This window comes from Neophocaena asiaeorientalis, unplaced genomic scaffold, assembly GCF_003031525.2.
Source record: "Neophocaena asiaeorientalis asiaeorientalis breed wild unplaced genomic scaffold, Neophocaena_asiaeorientalis_V1.1 scaffold432, whole genome shotgun sequence".
Taxonomy (NCBI): domain Eukaryota; kingdom Metazoa; phylum Chordata; class Mammalia; order Artiodactyla; family Phocoenidae; genus Neophocaena; species Neophocaena asiaeorientalis.
This window is the reverse complement of record NW_020174549.1, coordinates 1746230-1762476: the sequence shown is the minus strand read 5'-3', so window position 1 is coordinate 1762476 and position 16247 is coordinate 1746230. Positions and strand designations below refer to the sequence as shown.

The 16247-nt window shown below is 39.7% G+C and overlaps 1 protein-coding gene across 3 annotated transcripts in view; it reads left to right on the top strand.

Annotated features, from left to right (window-relative positions):
* Nucleotides 1-16247, top strand: part of MUSK (muscle associated receptor tyrosine kinase) — an 88024-nt gene that overhangs the window by 45470 nt on the left and 26307 nt on the right. For all 3 annotated transcript variants that reach the window (XM_024757278.1, XM_024757275.1, XM_024757276.1), the window contains 2 exons: nt 7410-7534; nt 14016-14175. In XM_024757278.1, coding sequence (XP_024613046.1) covers nt 7410-7534; nt 14016-14175 — 285 coding nt within the window. The remainder of the gene's footprint in view (nt 1-7409; nt 7535-14015; nt 14176-16247) is intronic.

The window sequence follows — 16247 nt, the reverse complement described above, 5'->3', positions numbered from 1 at the left end:
AGAAATGTTTAAACTTTGTACCCCAAACTCTGAAAATGCAAACAAAATGAAATGACGTAAATCAGCATGAGAATATAAATCTCACACAGATTGGAATAGAAAGATCCTCTGACCAAAAGCCTTGCGGGGACAGGAGGTGAGGGTGTTACAATCTTCGGAGACTTGTACAAATGTCAAGGTGCCAGCTCAGGTTTTTACTGTCATTACTTGAAGTGGACAAGTATTATGCAACTGCTCCAAACCAAACCAAATCAATCATACTGTTCTAATCTAACTTTTGTGTATTTTGGATGAAATTCACAAGTTCTCATATAATACAGTTTGGCTCTAGGAATAAACCCTAGGGTGGTATTCTTTGAAATAGCACCTCCTTATCTTAGTATTTCAAATAAGGTATCCGAGATGTTTTCCTATTTCTAAATATCAGGCTGCTTATAACTAAATTTAGATAAAATTATTTCACCTGCTCCTGTGTGGTTTTGGGGGGTTTTGTTTGTTTGTTTTATAGTTTTTGTTTTGCTTGTTTTCAATTTACTCCTGTCAGTGCTGGTTTGAATCAAGTAGCCTCAAAGACCTCTTTAAGAGAAGCTAGAAAATTAGAAGGAAGAGAATGAAAGAAAAAACTCATGCAAACTTATTGTGTCCTTTGAAATAATTGCTCAGAAATAGAATTTATAAGGGACTTCAGTATTCTCCTGGTCCTACTCGCTTAGCAAGAAAAGAGAGGCAATTCACCTCAAGCCAAACTGCTTATTAATTTCAGGATTTAACTTGGGTCCCCCACCTGTTAGGCTTTCCATTACCCCACCAGGCAAATTTCAGAGTGTATAATGGCCCTACTTCCTTATTGCAAATTCAGATTACCCCTTAAAATGGCAACCAATAATAAACTTTATTATATATCTGAAAGTGCTTTGAAAAATGGAATGAGAAAGATGTGGCGGGGTGGGGGGAAGAAGGGAGGGAAGGAAGGAAAAGGAAAGAAACAGAGAGAGAAAGGAAATGGGAATACAATACGGTTATATTATACAGAACTTTGGAATCGCTGGCTGCTTAGGCCCAATTTTGAATACGGGATTCTCAACCTGCAGTTAGTATTGTAAACTTACCCCAGAGAAAGTAGAGCCCCAAACTCAGAACTAGATACCATGAGAGGAAACCCAGGGATAAACAGATTGCCTGTGTCTGTTTTACGTGTTGCAGATGAAGAATAACGTGCTTGGCCACAGGAAAGCAAGTCAGAAACAGCTCACAGTGAATTGGAGAATGATGGATAAAACTATCTGTAGAAAGAAGAGTTGGATCATTTTTTTCTTTAAAAATCCACATCAAAACAACTGTAAACATTTCCCAAATTACTCAGTAATGTCATGTCCCTTCTATCAAACAGCTCGTTTATGCAACAAAAACACTTCTATATTGTCTTTCATGCAAATATAGGTACAATAGGGATATTCAAGGGACATTTATTTGATATGAAACCTATCACGTTACTTTTAAAATGGATGACTCAGAACGAAGTTTCAGTTTGTGGCTGCCGCTAAAACAATGGGAGTTTATTACTGAACTATGTTTAAGTTTATTATTACAGGTATACTGTTATCCATGGAGCAGTCTGGCATTTATTTTTAATGGCAACTGGCTTTATTGTTTTGAATGTTTGATAAATATGGTGAAATTTCCTTCTCCATCCCTTCATCTTTTATGCTTGGAACTGGTAACAAATACTGATGGGTATAAGAATATTAGCTTCATTGCTGATAAAGCTGAATTGAAAAATAAAGCTTTCTCTTCCTTCATCCAAGAATTGGAGTCAAGTGATCTACTGATTCCTCCCCACAGCTCCACCTTTCACCTGGAGTCATAGGATGGCAAAGTCCTGACCTGGAGAATTACCTACTGCATATTAACCCATACCCTTCTTGTTTGCTGGGTAGCTGGCAGAAAGATGGCCCAGAGAGGATTGAGATACTCATCATATATACAATTTTCCCCAATCTCACCCATCAGAGGAGTCACTAATTCACTTATTCAACAAATATCTTTTGAGTGCCTACCATGTATCATGCAGGGTTCTGGATCAATTGATCAATGAACCGACCAATGATCTGTCTATCAATCAGCTTGTGTTAATGAACAAAGCAAGCTTTGCCCTTCTGACGCTTATATTCCAGGAGAAGAGACGGCCAAAAAACAAACAAATCAATACTTATGACATGGTGTGAGGGGGATGTGTCGAGAAAGCATTATGAGAAGACATCTGAGTCAAAACCTAAAAGACATTTGCAACCTTCTTTGAGGGAGGGAAACTGGCAGGGAAGGTGTAAGCTATCTTTCAATACTGAAAAAAGAGTCAAGTTTCTATTTTATCTTTTGGCAAGAATGTGGGAGGGCAGGAGAGACCAGCTTCCCTTTATTTCCTGGCCTTTTTTTTTTCTCTTAACCCATCAGACTTAACAATGAAACCCATGATCAGCCAAGGGTATATCTGCCCCCTTGGAGCAGGACACCAGCAGGTTGTCGGCACAACCCTACATTCATGAAGCCACCTGCAATGCCAATGGTGCTCCTTTCTGTACCCTCCTGTGCCCCACTGGACCTCCCAGAAGGTTCTGATATGGGACAGAGCAGCACATTAATTAAATTAACCCCAAGGCTACGTTGACCTCTAGAACGATGATGGACTGTTTTAGTTACCATTGCACATAATTCTTAACTGTGTTGTGCAATATGGATCATCAGAGGTTTTGCAATGAGCCCAAATGATATTCCAAATAATGTAACGCCAACCAAAAGAAGAGAAAAATCCATAAATTACAGAATAAATAAATAAATAAACCCTCCCTTATTATTAAATTTCCAGGAAGAATTTAAAGTCCCCCAAATGAAAATTCTTGCCTTTGTAAATTAAAGCAGAAAAAAACAATCTAGATTTCATAGTTCTCCGGTTTCTTACGCTTCTCATCTTCAGCCAGAAGGCTCTCATTCAGTTTTAAGGGCACACTGACTCTTGTCATCTTCAGCAGCTGCTGTCTACACTTTTCCAGCATTTATGGAATTGAATTAAACCCACTCTCAATCTTTCAAGGATGCTGCTTTTTTCCCCAAATTCTCGAAGGCAGTGGGACCCATAAAATGATCATTGCAGTAGACTCAAACTCAAAAACTTCTGGACACACAAGTATAGCCCCAACCCCCTACAAGAGTTATTTCAGCCAAATGATGAATATGGACTCAATTACGTTGTGCAATCTAGGTCTCCATTATTGTTGCCAGAAAACATCAGAAGGAAAAGAATCCCTGGGTGTACCCTCGCTCAGATGCCAGTCACTCTGTGTTAGTTGTCCAGGGTCCACAATCTGTGAACTTAGACTGACTTGGGAGAAATCTCCTATCAGGTGTTCAGATGGGGTACCATGTTTGTCGCTCTGGAAGAAATGTACACTGCCTCCTAGCTGGCTTGTCTTCTTGAGAAATTTAGACTTTCCAATGCGGACAGCCTCTGTCTTCTAGTCTTGCTTGACACTTCCTTCTGACCCATCCAGCATTTTGCAACTTTTTAATTTTCCATTTCACCTTGGAGGCTTGTTTTTCTGGAACTCCAACAGAGGTGCAGCCTTCACCCCTATTTTAAGAAGGCAGTTTTAGCTCTCACCGCCAGGCTCTCAGGACTGGCTCCATAACTTGTGGACCAGGTGCAAATGACAGTGAGGGCCCCTAGTTCAAAAATCACTTATAATTTCAAGACACAGGCAGCAGAAAAATAAAAGAAGCATGGGTCCCTCTAAGCATGGTGCCCTGGGGGACTACACAGGTCACTCGCTCTTGGAGCCGACCCTGCTGACCACCATAATGACTGCTATTCCTCTTGCTATGGAATTTTTCAGGTTATAACTATTGCCTGCTAGGGAAAATTTTCCCTGAGTCCCACATTTTGTTTCAGTTTGGAATCATCCCCCACAGAGCTCTGATCTAACACTGTGGTGGTTATTTCTGAACTCTTAGGACTGACACCTCTGACAAATGTTTTTCCAAAAGAGGTATGTGTCCCATTGCATGTTTCTCTGGAGCTGTAGAGTAAGCTCTACTGCAATTTTTAAACTTTTTAATGTTAAAACATTTCAATCTTACAAAAAAGTAGATACAGTAATATATTAATAGTAAACTCCCATGTTCCCATCACCCAACAGCAACAGTGATCAATAGTCTACCATTTTTGTTTTATCTAACCCAGTACCATTTTATTGCTGCTGGTTTATTTTAAAGCAAATCCCAGACGTGGATTCAATCAGTCCGTATGTACTTTAAGGCTTTTTAACGCAGTCACATTACCATTTTCATTACCCCATCCATCCCAGCTAGCACTAATTTCTTAATACCATTTACTACCAGGACAGTGCAATTTTTATTTGATTGTCTCAAAAAACTTCTTTTTACATCTGATTTGTTGCATAAGAATCCAAATGAGAATTCACACATTACATTTAGGGCTATGCCTCTTAAGCCTTTCTCAATCTATAATAGTTCCCTCTTTTTCTTTTTTTCCCCCAACGTTATTTATTTGGTGAGGAAACAACATAACTTGCCCTGTTCAATTGTCTATATTTGGGATATGATTGAATTTTACCCTTATAATGTTGTTTAACATGTTCCTCAATCCTCTGTTCTTTTGTATATTGGTAATTCGACCCCAGGACTTACTTAAAATCAGGCTCAACTTTGTGTTTATTTGGGGCAAGGGGGAAAATTCAGCTTCCTTTTAAACATTAAATCCACTTTTTTTTTTTTTCTTTAACATTTTTGCCTTGAAGTTGGCACCTTCCTTCCTTTTTCTTTCTCCTGGCTTTAGGGTCCAACATGTGTATTTCTAGCATGCTCTTCTAGATTCCACCTCTTAGAGTCCTCAGTATCAAAAGATAGAAAGGTGAGTTCAGTGATGGTGAGCACTCTTTCATGTGTTTGTTGGCAATCTGTATATCTTTGGAGAAATGTCTATTTAGGTCAGAAATGCAAATGAAAACCACAATGAGGTATCACCTCACACTGGTCAGAATGGCCATCATCAAAAAATCTACAAACAATAAATGCTGGAGAGGGTGTGGAGAAAAGGGAACCCTCTTGCACTGTTGGTGGGAATGTAAATTGATACAGCCACTATGGAGAACAGTATGGAGGTTCCTTAAAAAACTAAAAATAGAACAACCATATGACCCAGCAATACCACTACTGGGCATATACCCTGAGAAAACCATAATTCAAAAAGACACATGCACCCCAGTGTTCACTGCAGCTCTATTTACAATAGCCAGGACATGGAAGCAGCCTAAGTGTCCATCGACAGATGAATGGATAAATAAGATGTGGCACATATATACAATGGAATATTACTCAGCCATAAAAAGAAACGAAATTGAGTTATTTGTAGTGAGGTGGATGGACCTAGAGTCTGTCATACAGAGTGAAGTAAGTCAGGAAGATAAAAACAAATACCATATGCTAACACATATATATGGAATCTAAAAAAACAAATGATTCTGATGAATCTAGGGGCAGGACAGGAATAAAGACACAGATGTAGAAAATGGACTTGAGGACAGGGGGAGGGGAAAGGGTAAGCTGGGACAAAGTGAGAGAGTAGCATCGACATATATACACCACCAAATGTAAAATAGATAGCTATTGGGAAGCAGCTGCATAGCACAGGGAGATCAGCTTGGTGCTCTGTGACCACCTAGAGGGGTGGGATAGGGAGGCTCAAGAGGGAGGGGATATTGCGATATATGTATACATATAGCTGATTCACTTTGTTATACAGCAGAAACTAACACAACAGTGTAAAGCAATTATACTCCAATAAAGATGTTTTAAAAAAAGAAGATGATCAATAGATTGTGGGTGTTCGATTCTTGTGGTTAAGGACAAAATTTATATTTTCCTCAAATTAATTATGTTCTAAAATATGATCAGAAAATACAAGGTCCAATTGCCATCTCTCTCTAAAAAAAAAAAGAAAGGTGAGTTCATCTGAACCTGCAAATCTGGAGTTAGAACTTGCAAAAAGCATACAACTGTCAAACAAATCATATCCTCCTATATCTCCTTGAATTATGTAACCCTTTTAAAAAGGTATTCAAAAATCAGAGTAACTTCTAATACGGCTGAATTTGATCTAGCCCTGGCCTGTACATCTCCTATCTAGTATATACTATCTCTTCTGTACTTTCCTTTCGAATACAGACTCCACAAATTTCACAGTTTTAGAAGAACTAAGCACCAAAGCCTGGTGTTAATTGGAATTTCATAGTCTAATGTTATGTTCTGTCTTTAAGTCCCAGAAAACAAAAGGCAAGAGTTAAAAAAAAAAAAATCATGTTTGCAGTAAATGGGCAATTAAAAGGATTCCATAATGGTTTAAAGAACACTGGATTTCAAGTCAGAGGAGTTGAACTCAGGTTTCTCACCCATCAGTTTTATTACTTTGGGGAAGAAACTTAAATTATCTGGGATTTTGGTTTCTACATCTATTTAATAAGAGGAGAAATCTAGTTGATCTCTGAAGTCTCTTCCAAGATTAGACCCTTCAATTTATTGTACATTCTAAACCTCATCTCCACTCTTCAATTAAAGGTAAAATTTCTTTTCACACCAAAAGAACTTCCTCTTACCTAGTCAGTGGGGATTCAGCCTCAGAAAAGAATATAAATCACCCATTCTCCTGCCCACTTTTGTCTAAAATATTCCTTTTCTTTTTGACGCTGTATGCTCATCTCACTCTCTGAAAAGTTTGACAGATTTTATCTGTCCTTCCACTATGATACTGTTGAAGATGTAAAGCATTAATTATTTCATTAATTCAATTAAATATTATTACTTTGGTAGGCACTCTCCTAGGTACTGAACAAAACAGGCAAGGGTTTTGGTCGCTGAGGACTCTCGGTCTACTGCGGGGAGACAGACAATAGACAAAAAAACAAATAACTTCAGATAGGGGTAAGGTCTATAAAGACAATGAAACAGGATGATGAAAAAGCAAATGGGGGGAAGGTTAGACTTTACGTCGGGTGGTCAAGGAGGCCCTTTCTGAGAAAGTGTCACTTAAACAGAGACTTAGATGATACAAGGAAACCACGACATGAAGATCTATGGGATGAGTGCTCTCGGCTGAAGGATGGCATGGACATCTCTTAAGTTGGGAACAAGCTTGGTGTATTCTGGAGTGGTGAAAAGCATAGGGTCATAGCATAAATGGCTTAGAAGCCAGGGCACAGTATTTGATATTACACTTAAGACAGAGGGAACATGGAAGATCCTTCACAGGAGAACATGATCTGATTTGCATTTCTTAAAGACCACTCCAGCTTGACTATTCCCTGTAGGAGAGTCACTCACCACTTCTGTTTTCCTAACAGTTTTTGCCAGAATCCTGCGGCCTCCTGAATCCCACAATGTCACCTTTGGCTCCTTTGTGACCCTGCGCTGTACAGCAACAGGCATCCCTGTCCCCACCATCACCTGGATTGAAAATGGAAACGCTGTGAGTGCCAACTGTATGGAAACTTGTCTGGGGAAGACGCACTGGTAGTGAATTTCAGGGCAGACCACTTATTTGTAGAGTTACCTTGACCTCTGTCATTGGTCCCACCTGCATCTCCATTTTTCAAAGCCTTCCAATATTTTCATCCTAGAAGTCACTGACTTAGAGACTGAACTCCATAGGTTTACTTCTTTCCTTGTATCATGGGGATAGTAGAAAGTCAAATTCATTCTTTATGCTTTTGTGTAAAAGGGAAGTGGTATTAATTCCTTCCCACACAAAACTCATCAATTTAAGAATTAGTCCACTGTTGGAGCCTACTTTGATGAAAAGTAATCCAGAATTAGAATCCATGTCTGTTAGTGCAACAGAATTTTCTAATACTGGTAATAATAACTAACATATAGTATGTGGTTGCTATGATGAGGCCCTGTTCTAAGCACTTTACATAGAAACATTCATTTATTCATTCTACAAATATTATTGAGCATCTCCTGGGCATCAGGCGTTATTCTAGACATTGTGGATACAGGCACAACCAAAACAGGTAAAGTTTCCTGCCCTCAACTTGCTTACATTGTGATGGGGAAAAACAAACAATAAAATAAGCAGATGGGAGAATCTATAGTCTACGTGCACAGTGTCAAATGCCATGGAGAAAAATAAAGCAGGAAAATGAGAAAATACAATCTCAGGAGAAAGATCCCATTTTCAATAAAGTGGTCAGAGAAGCCTTATTAAGATGGAGATATTTGAGCAAAGAGCTGAAAGAGCTGAAGGAGGAGGCTATGTAGATAATGCGGGGATGATAACCAGGCAAAGTCACTGAGATAAAGGTGCACCTGGTATGTCAGAGGAACAGCAAGTAGGTCAGTGTGGCTAGAGGTGAGTGAGCAAAGAGGAAAGAGGTAAGGGGTGTGCATAGGGGTTGTAGATCCTACAGGCTTATATAGGTCAATTGATACAATTTGGCTTTATTTGAGTGAGACGGGATGCCATTGTAGGTCTGTTTCTGTCGTCTGTTTTCCTGGTGACTCTTTCATTGTGTTTTGTTTCCTTGTGTGCCTAGTTATCTTTGACTACCTGCTGTTCATTGTTTTGAGAAAAAAAAATGTCAGAGATTAATTTGGGGTCTAGACAAAGGTTCTTTTCTCCAGAGAATTTTTGTTTGTTTCTGCTAGGGACCAGGGGCTACTACTAATCTTAGACTGCCTTAAACTTGTTACAGTAAAGTAACTTGTAGTCTTGTTCTTCTTCAGCTCTCGAATTAAATTTTAGGTGCCATTTAAAATTCACATCTTATTTGGCAGTATGTTTTGTGGCTTTTCTGTGAAGCTGTAGGAGTTGTCTTAAGCCTCTCCAAGTAGTGTAAAGAGATGCCTTAAGAAAACTGGGTAACTGACAATATGACTATTAATTTGTCTTAAACTCTGTGAAAACAGTTAATACAGAAAATGGAAAGACATAGGCTTTTAAAAAATTCAGTGTTTTCAAAAGGCTCCTTCGAGTTTAGAACTGGAACATATATGATTATTCTCTGTTGGAGTTGAGGAGTAATAAAAAAAAAAGCCAATGGTCAGAGTTAGTTTTGGTCTTATTGAGACTCCAGCTTCATCTTTCAAGATGTGATTCACAAAAAACAGAAAGCAAAATGGATTCTTCGGCAGAGATTCTAAAACAGGAATAAAATAAATGAATGGTAACTTTCTTCCAGGAAGAAGGCAAAAGGACATCTGCAGTTCTCATGGTCAGAGAGAGTGTTATTCTTACAGCCAAGTTCTACCTTACATTTGGTAGTGTATATATGTCCATGCCTCTCTCTCGCTTTGTCACAGCCAAGTTTTGTTCTTGGCGCTACTATCCAAGTCCAAATAGAAATCGAGATGACTGCCCCGTGCTGATGCAAAACACAGGAACTGGAGGCAACAGCAGGCACTTAATGTTGGACAAGTAGCCAACCAGAAAAGTCTATTGAGGAGAACAGGGAAGGGCCACAGACCTGGTATCATTCTGGGTGGGCGGGATTAAGACAAATGCAGAGTTGGGAGCTATTTGACACAGAATAAAACAGAATTTGAACTGTGGCTTTTCACTAACTATAAGCCAGTGAACTAACTTCATAACACACTACCAAGTACGAGTACTTTAAAAGATGTGAATGCTCCTTTTCTCCCCCTCCATGAACATCCCCAAAACTAAAACCCTGAATGATTACAGCCAAAGAACAAGAGAAAAGCAGGCAACTCACCCCAAAGCCATCAAGAATTCTTTTGCTTTCTTCCTATGGAAATATCATTCATTTTTCATGAAAATTTGTAGTCTTAGATGAACTCAGAGTGAGCAGTAATATCACTTTTGTTTTACAACGTTGGAAATAATAGTTTGGTGTGGCTACAGCAGAGTTTACTTTTCTAAAAGAAAATATCCTTATATTTTGATAAAGAGATTTATTTAAAGTTATACCCATCTATTTATTATTTTGGCATTCAAATAAAAAACGTAGAAAATTTGCACATCTCTCTTGCTTTGTCCAATCAATATAGTTCCTAAAATATGTTAAAAGAATCATTTTAACTTATTAGAAGAATTTTATAAAATAAATAGCCAAATCATCTGTGTTGAAGATTGTGGTTTTTGAATTTCCTTAAAGGGAGGCTCACCTATATATTATACGTATTTTTTAAAATTTATATGTTTATTTATTTTTGGCTGCGTTGGGTCTTCGTTGCTGCACGCGGGCTTTCTCTAGTTGCGGCGAGCAGGGGCTACTCTTCGTTGTGGTGCGCAGGCTGCTCATTGCAGTGGCTTCTCTTGTTGCAGAGCACGGGCTCTAGGTGCACAGGCTCCAGTAGTTGTGGCACGAGGGCTCAGTAGTTGTGGCTCGTGGGCTCTAGAGCGCAGGATCAGTAGTTGTGGCACACGGGCTTAGTTGCTCCACGGCACGTGGGATCTTCCCAGACCAGGGCTCGAACCCATGTCCCCTGCATTGGCAGGCGGACTCTCAACCACTGCGCCACCAGGGATGTCCCTATACATATTTTTAAGAGGCAGTTTTTTGGTTTAAAGGACACAAGCTTTGGAAACATCTCTCACTAACTGGGTAAACCAAGATAATTACATATATCAAGTGGAATATATTAAGTTGAATATTTCAGCAGCTAGATCAAAAGAGGTCAATATTCATAGCTATGTTGATCAAAAACAGCATGGGAAATTTTCTCAATTGTTCCTTTTTCTATGATGCATAGACAGACATTATTACAACTCCCTAAACATGGACCGTATTGGGCCACATCCTAAAGGTCCCTGAGACAATCCTAGCCAGCTGGGACTATTTGCAAGACAAGGTCATAGAAGCCAGAATACCATTCAGAGGTTTCTCTATGTTGATGTCAAATCATGATGAAGTTGTGGGATTATCCATAACTCGGGATAGATTCTCTCCAAACAGCATTATTAATATATTAACGATATGTAAAAAACATTCCACCTATATTGCCTCGCTCAGAAGGCTTTTACATACGTTCAATCAGGTGGGAACTAATATGCCTATTTAATAGAGTTCCTGTTCGATGCCCTCATTTGAGGTCACTGTCTCAATACCACACACAGAGCAGAGAGCTGTTTATCCAGCTCTTTCAGATCAGTATGCCTGGGTGACTTGGAGAAATACCATATTTACTGTAATACCAGATAGAGTCACCTCAATTAAGTCCTCAGCTTCGCCTCAGCATACCTTGGTCAAAGCTCCCAGGAATAAGCTGAACTCATCATTTTGAGCTTTTAAACCTGAAGAACAAAACCATCAAAATGCAGGGCAAAGGGCTGTTTTGAATTTTAGGTCATCAAAAATACTAAACTGTTGGTCAGGCTGCTCCATGAAGAAAGAAAAACAAATTCAAACGATGACTAACAAGGCCTGCTGTGCATGAGTCACAAACTGAATCAAGCCAGGCCTCTGGAAACAGGAGGAAAAGCTCTTAGGAATCACATCATAATCAGGCAATGAGCCTCAGGACTTGCTGGTCTACTCGTTGAACTATGTCAGCACCTGGATGATGTCCAGGAGAAGAGAGGTCAGGTGGTTTAAAACTCACTTCTCTTTCCTCCCAAGACTGTTTTCAGTGACCTTGAGGAGTGACTTTCTTAGGTGTGAACATGAAAATTGTGGGAGTTTAGTCAGCATTTGGGGGATTACTCGTTTCTGAGTTGTCTCCCAGGCACTGACGGTACAGACCTACTTCTTGAAAGAGGGAACGAACTTTGCAAAGGAGGAAGGTTCTACGGATTTCACATATATAAACTGGAAAGGGATTATATTTATAAACAAAATATCCTGAGAGCATAAGGCATACTGACTGACAGGGGTTGGAGGTCTTTAGCTTTTTTTCTCATTGTTGCTTTGTATTAAAATTCAGGGAGAGTCCAAAATTGTATTTCACCAACAAGCACCTACTATATAGCTCAGGGAACTCTAATCAATATTCTGTAATAATATGGGAAAAGAATCTGAAAAAGAATGAATATATGTATAACTGAATCACTTTGCTATACACCGGAAACTAACAGAACATTGTAAATCAACTATACTCCAATAAACTTTTTAAAAAATTATATTTCAAATTGTTCAATCCTTTCCATCTAACTTGGACACTCAAATCCATAAGAACGTGCACCTCTGATAAATATGATAATGATGAATTCGGTTTGAATTCCCAACTGCATGTATGTCTCTTAAAGATATTTTTCTCTCTGCCTTGTCAATTTCTCATAGAGTCCAGGCTGCTTATCTGGGGAAAATGCCACAATACTTGATCTGACCTGGGACGTTTCCCCAGTTAAGGTAAATTGATGCTCACATAAACCAGTGTTTCTCATAAGGAGACTAATAGCGCAGGTAAAGAATAAAAAGACAAAGAAGCTAAGTGAACAAACTTTCACTGCCTAGTCGCTACAGAGAGTGCTGGGTTCTGGGGCCAGCCAGCCACCTGGCAGCAGAAGGATGGAAAGTTGGTCTCACCTCAGGGCTTCCCTCCCCCTTGCTGGTCTAACTGTGAAATCTTCCCTCATGTGAAACAGTAAAATAACTGGCTCCAAGTTTTTCATTCTCTTCTAGACAGAAAGATCTCTTTCAAGGCCACCATGGTACTCATCCCTACTCCTCCAAGATAAGGTTATGGTAAAACCATCAGCTAATTCCTTGATTGTCATTCCATTCACACTTCCCTCAAACCAGCATTTTCCCCTCATATAAGCAACGATAATTAAACAATAATTATTGGAAAGATGGTAGAGTGCTTAAGAAAACAGTGAAGAAAGAATCACCAGTTTAAGAAGTGCCACCACTTTAACAATGACATTTAAGTCAGACATTTGTTTTGTTCATGGTTGATTTGAGGTTGTTATTACTGTTCTTGTTTTCTAATAACTCTATTCTGTTTTCTAGGACTAGGGAAGGCACTAAAGCATAATGATGAAAAGCACAGGCTTTGGGATCAGACAAACGAGGGTGTAAATTGGAACTCTGCAACCCAATAGAATGTGCTAGACAGCTGTCTTTCTCACAGAGTTGAATGCTGACAGCTAATTAGCATTTACATAAATTAACCTGTCAATTATGTGCTAATATGGCATCGATAGCCTGGCTCTTTGAGGACATTCGACTTTCTGATTTAAGTAATGAGGCAGAAACAGAATTGGCTTTACAACCATTTTCTCCTGATAACCATTCACTATTTGACGTGCATTTATGGGGAACTGAACAGGAATTATGAAAATAAGCCCAAAACTCTATAACCTCTCATAATGGACTCTATCTTCAAGACAGAGAGACATATCTTGGAGGATTCACACAGTATATCCTTTCCTACTTTGCATTAGTTATCTATCGTTGTATCACAGACATCCCAAAGCCTAATGGCTTAAAACAATAACCATTTGCTACTGCTCACAAGTCTGTGGCTCAGCCGGGTGGTTTTGCTGATTTGGGCTAGGATTGCCTGCTCCTGCTGATCTAGCTCCTGTGATTGGCAGGTTGACTGCGAGCTGATTGGTCTAGAATGGCCTTACTCGTATATCTGGGTGATATTATTGGCTCCCAGCTGGATCAGTGAGGATGACTGGGCTATATGTGCCTCATCCTCCAGCAGGCTAGCTTTGGCTTGTTCACAGGAGGTCTAAGAGCAACAAGAAAGCAAGCCACAATGTGCAAGAACTGTGTAAGTCTCTGTGTCTTTCTAAAACATGTCACAAGCCAATCAAGATTCAAAGCATGGAGAAAGATGCCACCTCTTGAGGGAAGAGCAACAAAGTCACATTGCAAGCTCATGGGCATATGGAGAGAAAAGTTGTTGGCAAGTTTTGCAATCTACCACATGCCTTTTGATCGTAATCCTTATCCTTTTTCTTTCCAGGCAACTGATACAGCATATTAGAAATCCTTCACCTAATTCTATCTTCTTTTTCCCCCTGACTCCACCAGGTTTCTTCTGGATCCATTCAAGAAAGTGTGAAAGACCGAGTAATTGACTCAAGACTGCAGCTGTTTATCACCAAGCCAGGACTCTACACATGCATAGCTACTAATAAGCATGGAGAGAAATTCAGTACTGCAAAGGCTGCAGCCACCATCAGTATAGCAGGTAGGATGGATTTTCACAATTGCATTGCTCCAGGAGAGGAGAGAGTTGGCACTATTCCACAATATCTTTCACTGGGGAAAATCTTGTTTAATCTCTTACTCCAGTCCCTTTTGGGATATTTCTTCCTCCATAGGGACACTCCAGAGGTTGACCTAGATAATTGATTTTGGCTAATTTGTTGCTTCAAAAACTAGATCCACAAATACCTGCCCAAGTGATGGGTAACAGCTTCCAGGAGTTCATTTCTTTTTCTTTCATTTTCTTTTCTTCCCTTTCTTCTTCTTTTATTCTTCCCTTCCTCCCTCCCTCCTTCCTTCCTTCCCTCCTTTCATCCTTCGTTCCTTTCTCCCTCGCTCCCTCCCTCCCTCCCTCCCTCCTTCCTTTCATCCTTCGTTCCTTTCTTCCTCCCTCCCTCCCTCCCATTCTTTTTCATTCCTTTTCCTCCCCTCTTTTTTCCCTTCCTCTTCGTTTCTTGGGGTTAATCAAACTTTCCAAGGCTCTAAAGAGGAAGTTGGCAGATATTTAACATGGTTGTGCCAGTTTCTGCATGGCTACATTTTGAGGGCATTTTTACTTATGAATATGTGATCTACCTTACGGTCTTTCCCCTTCCTGTTTCATGCAAGTGATAGCAGGACCTACAGGTATTTTCAAGGAAAAGGGCTGACACATGGATTTCTAGGATACTTGTGTTGAGTTATAAAGGTTCATTTGTAAAACTTAAATGTCCCAAAGGCTTCTGAGAACATTTGTGGAATTCCTAGAGATGGAAATAATCCCTGTATCAGGAAATGCCCGGCATGATAATATTCATAGCATGTCTACTGTCCAAGGGTCAGCAGAGAGACGCTTGGCCTCGCATGTAAGGCCAGCACTGGTAGAACCTGTGCCCAGGGCCAGCTCCCCAGAGCTTATTACAGCGCCACTTCTTAGATCTTCCCTGATGGGGAAATTTCCAGTAATGTTTGCGATTTTTTAGCATGAGGCGAATAAAGACACGGAGAGATACAAAGGGAGCATTGGACAAGGCTGGCCCTCTGAGGCATGCCCATGAAGGAAAGAGATTTCAAAACCAAGGATCCCTTCTGCCTTCTCCTCCAAGGATATATCTGCCTACAGTATCTTGAGACATCATATCAGTTATTTGAGAATTTCCACTGATGGGAAGTCATTTTTCCAGAGAAGGGTGAGATTCTTAAAAGTAAATTCAACTCAGTTTAACAAATAATAACAAAGTGATTACTATTCCCATAGCACTTTGTTGTTTACGAAGCACTCTTACATGCATTTGTTAAATACGCTGGGCTCAGTCCATTGCGTTAGGTAGAGGATGCAAACTTAATTAACGAATGGGATCATTAGCAATGGAGTCCCAGTTTTCTAGGGACTCTCAATCTAAAAAGGAAGCCCATCGGTCACACACATTATGGCACAGACTATGTTCTACGCAGCAGCACAAAGTACAACAGCAGACACGGGACAGAGTTTAAGGAAATCCTTGGGAAAGAGATACCATTTGAGTTAGAGATGACAAGGTCGAAATGAGTTCAGAAAATAGCAAGTCATGATGGAGACTGAGAATGAGGTGGAGGATGGGAAGAAAGGTTTGAAATGTGAGCTCTAGCTGGGTTATGAAGAGCCTGAGTGGGTGGACTATTCTTCAATCAATGGGAAGTCATTTAATTTTTTTAGAGAAGGCAAGTGATATGATCAGATACATGCTTTATCAAATCGACAGATGTCGGGTGTCAAAAGATGGGGAGGCATGGCATGCAGACAGGAGGCTATTCCAGGAGTCTGGGAACGTCGTGAAGGTCTGAACAACAACAGTAACAATTGGTAAAGAGAGAACAGGGGAGATGTGTGAAACCTATCAGGAGAGAAACGATAAGATTTGAAAGCGTCTGAATGCGGTGGAAGGAGTTCAGATGTGTCTGAGATTTTCAGGAAAGCGTCTAGGACAAATAATAACAGATAAAAGAACATGAGGAGGTTCAAGAGATAATAAAACAATTAAATTTTTGATGCTTTTTAATTACTTGGAATGATTCTCACTATCTTATGTTTTATTT